This window comes from Malus sylvestris, chromosome 3 (genome assembly GCF_916048215.2).
Source record: "Malus sylvestris chromosome 3, drMalSylv7.2, whole genome shotgun sequence".
In the NCBI taxonomy this organism is placed as follows: Eukaryota; Viridiplantae; Streptophyta; class Magnoliopsida; order Rosales; family Rosaceae; genus Malus; species Malus sylvestris.
In genome coordinates this window covers 1,052,031-1,058,506 of record NC_062262.1, presented here as the reverse complement: position 1 = coordinate 1,058,506, position 6,476 = coordinate 1,052,031, and the positions used below count along the sequence as shown (strand labels likewise).

At 39.4% G+C, this 6,476-nt stretch overlaps 1 protein-coding gene across 1 annotated transcript; it reads left to right on the top strand.

The window, feature by feature from the left end:
• The first annotated feature begins 3,482 nt into the window (after window positions 1-3,482).
• LOC126616201 (peroxidase A2-like) lies at window positions 3,483-6,058 on the top strand. Its single transcript, XM_050284220.1, has 4 exons — window positions 3,483-3,762; window positions 4,879-5,082; window positions 5,166-5,331; window positions 5,421-6,058. Exons 1-4 carry the CDS (start codon window positions 3,532-3,534, stop codon window positions 5,873-5,875), a joined length of 1,056 nt encoding a protein of 351 aa, XP_050140177.1. The 5' UTR covers window positions 3,483-3,531; the 3' UTR covers window positions 5,876-6,058.
• Window positions 6,059-6,476: the final 418 nt, after the last annotated feature.

Sequence of the window (6,476 nt, the reverse complement as noted above, 5' to 3'; positions counted from 1 at the left end):
AAGCTGCAAACTATATGAAGGCCTCTTCCAAATCAACATATAAATTACCCTGTGCAAAGCTTCTCAACAACCCTTAAAATTTTATCCTTCCCTCCGCCAACACATCTTCAGTTTGGATAAACAGCACAATACTGGAGCCGTAGAATCAACCGACCGAGGAGCACCTCCTTCAGTTTGGATAAACAGCACTGCTTCGAGACCGACTGGTTATTTATCCAAATCTCGGTTGACAATGACTTTCGAATTCTTGCTGGTAGAGGTCATCTCATCAACCTTCTCGGCAAAGTGAGGTGTTACAGGTTACTAGGCTCGGCACATTGAACGCCGAGTTGTTTTATGATTAGATATTCGCAAGTAAGATTCAGGGTTCGACATTCCGACGGCCGAACCACATTTACTATCAAGACATACATCACTTTCGAGTACTTGTGTCCATATAGCCTAGTGCCAGTTCGGTGTGCTTATACTATTACAAATATAATCACCATGACCAAACACGGCTCTGACGATTTGTGAACTTCACAGAACTAGCAGCCTTGTATTTAGGCTCTGGAACCCAAAGGGCTAGACGTGTTCCTTCCTCGGCCGCAATAGTAGGATCAAGAAGTCAGCAACGCACCCAACACAACAACACATTTTACTCCCTGGTCGAGCTCGGCCGTCGAGTTGGCACGCCCTGCACATAACAAATAACGTAGTTAGCTTATTAGTTACTCGGTTTGTGCGCCACGTAGGCTTGGTAGTTTTTAGGGTCAACAGAATCGTCACCCAAGCTATTCAAATTGTAAGTTGACAAATGGAATCAGGCATATGCTTGTGTTTGATGATTTGGATCAACCTCTTTCTCTCAGTCTCTTTCTCCTAATCCTAGTTGCGGACAGGGAAAACATGAAACATACTTTCTAGCTTTAGCTATGATGAGAAAATGGGACAAAAAACACTCTTTAGTCAAGGAGTAGGTGGAGATAATGGAAGGGCATGGAAGAGCTTCGATCCGACAAATACCCAATTGCATCAATCTCTCGCCCTTCCTCTTTTTGTTTCGTTTCGTACTTTTGTATGCAGCTGCACTATTAAGCCCATTTACAGCAGTAGAGTCGGCAAAATTCTATAAATGGGAATGGACTAAAAGCCTTTTATTGATATGTGGATTGTGTGTTGTTTTTTGTCTTTGAAACACCAAGAGATCAAAAATCGAAACAAAGTGGATTATAAATCTTAAACTTTTGAGCTGAACCTTTATATCAAATTGAACGAAAAATTTATACAATTATAACTAGAAAAACTAAATTATAGTAAAAGCCAAACATACATGAAAACGAAGAAGGTACTTGCAGCTTGCAAGCCTCTTAGGCTTGTTCGGACCCTTGCAGCCTTCTTGCTCGAGCCAGTGCTTTTGTTCTTCAACCTATCGAAATAAAAGACAAACACAAACGCGCAAATAAAGATGGGACACGTGCATAATATCAAACTTATGTTTGATGATGTTTTTTTCCACATGTCATGCATTGAAGATAAGGTTAATGCGATCACCGTCAAATTTACCAAGAATATTTGCACGATTGGCTAGAAAGTTGGAAGAGTGAAAAATTTGCTTATGTGACATGCACAATAGTAGTTTTTGACTTGTGGGTGGGTAAAAAGACTTTTGTGTGGTTGCTTTTAGTCTTATGCATGATAGTTGTCATTACTTTCTAGAAAATGAGACCATAGAATTCTTTGCAGGTGATCCAACTACTACTTAAAGCACACACATGATAATTCACCAATAATAAAAAAAAAACACTCATGATATACTCAAATAATGTATGTGGCCATCAAATCCTTCAAGTCGGCTGATATATTCATAGTCATGTCGATCTGTTTTAAAAAGAAATCCATTTGGTTCATACCAAACTATGACGAGATCGGCGGTTGGGGGATAAGAAAAGTGGCGGCCGTGGTTTAGTTTTTTATAGAGAGAATTCGAGAGAAAAAAAGGGTGATACCCCTAACTTCGAGATATTTTTCATTATGACCGTGTTGATCCTAAAAACTACCAAAACTATGTGGCGCGCATGCCGAGTAATTAATAAGCTAACTACGTTATTCAGTTGTGTGCGGGGCGTGCCAACTCGACGGCTGAGCTTGGCCGAGGAGTAAAATTTGTTGATGTTGTGTTAGGTGCGCTGCTGACTTTTGAATCTCGCGACTGCGGCCGAGGAAGGAACACTCTCAGCCTTCGGGTTCTAGAGCCTGAAGACAAGACTGCTAGTTCTGCGAAGTTTAATATCAAATTCGGCTTTCAATGTGCCGAATGTAATAACTTGTAACACCTCACTTCGCCGAAAAAGCTAATGAGATGACCTTTGCCAATAAGGATTCGAAAATCCTTCTCGACCGAGACTTGGATAGATAACCAGTCGGCCTCGACGCAATGCTGTTTATCCAAACTGAAGGTGCTCCACGGTCGGCTGATTCTACGGCAATAGTGTTGTTTATCCAAACTGAAGATGTTCGCCGATTACCTTCACAGTGCTGTTTATCCAAACTGAAGATGTGTTGGCAAAAAAGAAAATAAAAAATCTCAAGATGTTTGAAAGGTTTCGCGTAGAGCGAGGGTTTGCGCAGGGCAGTTTGTATGTTGAGTTTGAGGGCCTTTTTCCGTTGTCATTGCATCTGTATTTATAGTGACTGTATGCTTGCTTGGCACGGCATGATCCTCGAGTAGAATTTGACTTCAATCCCAACTAGACAAGCGAGAGCTTATCCTTTAGCAAATAACATAAATAGATAGCCTAACTTTGCTTCAGTATTATCACCTTTATCCAAAAACCTATTTTTCCTTTCTTATATTTTGGATGCATTCCACGTGGTCATCATGATGGACAAGGATTGTCTGCCCTCCCTTTTTCCATGCCCTTCCATGCCCTCCTGTTTTGTGTGGTCACGGTTAAGCCACGTTAACATTTATATTATTTTTTTATATAAAGATAATAAGACAAAAATGAATATTAATATAAAATGTTGACGTGGTTTAACCGTGACCACATAAACAGGAGGGCATAAAAGGGCATGGAAAAATGGAGGGCAGACAATCCTTGTCCCATCATGATAAGCTAAAACCTATCACCTACTTACTTATCTGACAAATTTGTTTGACCAAATAGGAAAATAAAAGAATATTCTTTCATTATCCCTTCAAGGCCCATCTGATCATGCCATCCCATTCTTCAAGACTTATCTGATCACGCCAAGCGCTGATCTCTGCACGTTCTGCCAGCAAACCCCAATTAATTTGAACTATGTTATTGCTTCTAAATTGGAGATAATTTGAAACTCATTTATCCCGTATTAGAAAATGTCAAAATAATTCACCATTAAAAGATAACATCATGATTAAAACCATAATTAAAGCCAATTTGACATCTACCTAACGCGGGTTTCTCATCTACCAGTTCACTCTGTCACTCAATAAATAGACCTATACCGTTTGGCTCACATATGCATTGATCAACAGATGTTAGAAAAATCGAACACCACCTGAGAAAAATGCCTCCTTCTTATAGTGCTCGATTGTATTACAAATATGTTTTGGCAGTGTTACTAATCTTGTGTGCAAGTGCAGGATGTGGTGATGCTCAGTTGACTCCTACGTTTTATGATGAATCATGCCCGAATGCCACCAGCATTGTGCGTGGAGTCATTGAAGAGGCTCTGCAGACCGATCCCCGGATTACTGCCAGCCTCACTCGGCTTCACTTTCACGATTGCTTTGTCAACGTATGATTCATTTCTTTGCTTCTGATACCCTTTGTTTGTAAAGAAATCTTTCTTTGGCTGGTGTTCTTATCACGAATTCCTGTCCGGGATTTTTTTTTTTGGAAATTTCCAGTCCGGGATTTTGGTTTTAAGTATGGCCTCAGTAGTAGTGCACCAGCTCGATTTATGGTGTTATGCTTATTTAGTGTATAGTGCAAGGAGATTTAAGTGTCTTTGACCTAGCATAATTTTGAGGGAGCTTATTTGTGAAGAACCCTTTTAATTAAAATAAGTAGAACTTGTAGTTGGAGCCACTATTCTAAAAATTCCTGCTTAGACACTAGGCAGCTGGTCACCGTCCCAATTAGTCCATAGACGTTTGAAAATTAAGAAAGTGCACCTAAACCCACTTAGGTGTTCACCTAGGCGCCCACTTAGCCTGCCTAAACCTGCCTATGCACCGCCTAGGTCACGACTCCCACCTAGACATAAAATTGATAAACTTCATTTTGCATTTTATTTTTGTCAATAAAATGAAAAAGACTCGTTGAATACTTGGATAAACGCTTATTATATGTTTGTTTATTTACAATATGTCCTAATACTTATAATCTGTATGTTATTTTATCTGGCAATTTACATATCCAATACAATTATGTGTCTTTTGAAGTATAAATATACACTTATTTATACAATATACAATAAATTGCTTAAATTGGTCTAGTCCTCCTAGGGCCCAGCCTAGCCGCTAGGCTCTAGCCCGCCGCTCAACTATCGCCTAACGTCTTTTAGAACTTTGGTTGGAGCACAAAAAGATCTGTCCATGTTTTCTTTTCTTTTTATCCAAATGGAATTAATATTAGTTTCCCTGAAAATATCTCCATAGTATCAGATGTGAAGTTTAATTAGTTCTTCAAAGATTTAAGCTGAACAACTTATTCAGCTTTGAAAACATACCAACCAAGATTACTTTGTATATATTAGCAGCTTCTAAGTTACAGGACTTCGGAACAATGCCTGAGCACAAAAGTGCTTTTATTATCAGCTGCTTCTCTGTTAATAGAACTTCAGAAGACGTAAGCAAAATTCAAAAACATGCAATTTTTAGATGAAAAAGACTTGTTGATTATATTTCAGGGTTGCGATGGATCAATTCTGCTGGACAACAGTACCAATCCTAACAGTACCATTGACAGCGAAAAAACAGCAGTGCCAAATAACAACTCGGCCAGAGGATTTGATGTTGTGGACAATATCAAGACTGCATTGGAGAATGCTTGTCCCGCCGTCGTTTCCTGTGCTGATATTCTCGCCATTGCTGCCGAAGAATCTGTTAATTTGGTATACATTTCAAGCTCCAACAACAATTTAAAGCATTTTGTTTCATGAGATTTGGAATTTGAGTAACTAATCTATGGTTGCAGTCTGGAGGTCCTTCATGGACAGTGCTATTAGGAAGAAGGGATAGCTTAACAGCTAATCGCACGGCTGCCAACGAAGCCCTTCCAGCTCCTACTTTTACACTTGACGAACTCGAGGCCAACTTCTTAGCTGTAGGCCTCAACACCACGGATCTGGTTGCACTATCTGGTAAGCAAGCAAATCGTACGGCTGCAAAAAAAAATATATCTATGTTCCCTTTCTTTATAGTAACAAAATTCGACATGCAAAATTGACAGGTGCTCACACATTTGGGCGTGCTAGATGTCAAACTTTCACCGATCGATTGTATAACTTCAGCGGCACAGGCAGTCCTGATCCGACCTTGAACTCAACCTACTTAGAAACATTGAGTGAGATATGCCCACTGAATGGGAATGGCAGTGTACTGACCAATTTGGATCCTGTAACGCCTGACACTTTTGATGCAAATTATTTCTCGAATCTTCAAGTTGAGGAAGGCTTGCTCCAAAGCGATCAAGAGCTGTTTTCAACTAGCGGGGCTGATACCATCGACATTGTTAACAACTTCAGCGCTAATCAGAGCGCATTCTTTGAGAATTTCGGGGAATCCATGATTAAAATGGGTAATATAAGCCCGTTGACCGGAACCGAGGGGGAGATTAGATTGAACTGCCGTAGAGTTAATGGAGAATCATATGGATTAACTACTACTTTGGTAGCTGAGTATTAATTAATTAAATAAATTAATGTTATGGAAAAGTAGTTATGCTTCATATGATGATTGTGATGATCATGACTACGAGTACCGAGCTCCCCTTCGAGCTTTTATGGCTAGTCCCCTTTGCTCAGTAAACTTAAATAAAAGACAGATCGACTTCACATCCAGTTGAAGAAGATATATATTATCAGCTTATATCACGGGATCTCAGGGTTTTCGAAGTATTGTGTTATTTTAACTAGAGACTGTATGTGAATTTTACAGTGCAACAATCATGAGGCAATCACCCCACCCCTTCCCTAATTACAACTTTAGTACTTACTAGAAAAACTGTCAGCGCTCTGCTGGGCGTTTTCAAACCATAATCAACAATAGCAATGAATAATATCCTAAAAAAAAATCACTCAAATGGCGGCAGCAACATACTCGCATTTTCAAATGCAGCAATCTAGACAACGCACATTTTACTCGAGTAATTACCACAAAACCACAAATTAACACGGTCATCTCCAAATAATTGAAAAACCAAGAGATAGGTGAATCGAAACAGTAAAATAAGTAGTTCAGTTTGCATTTACATTCTATTAAGTTGACATCAAGAGCCAATATACAA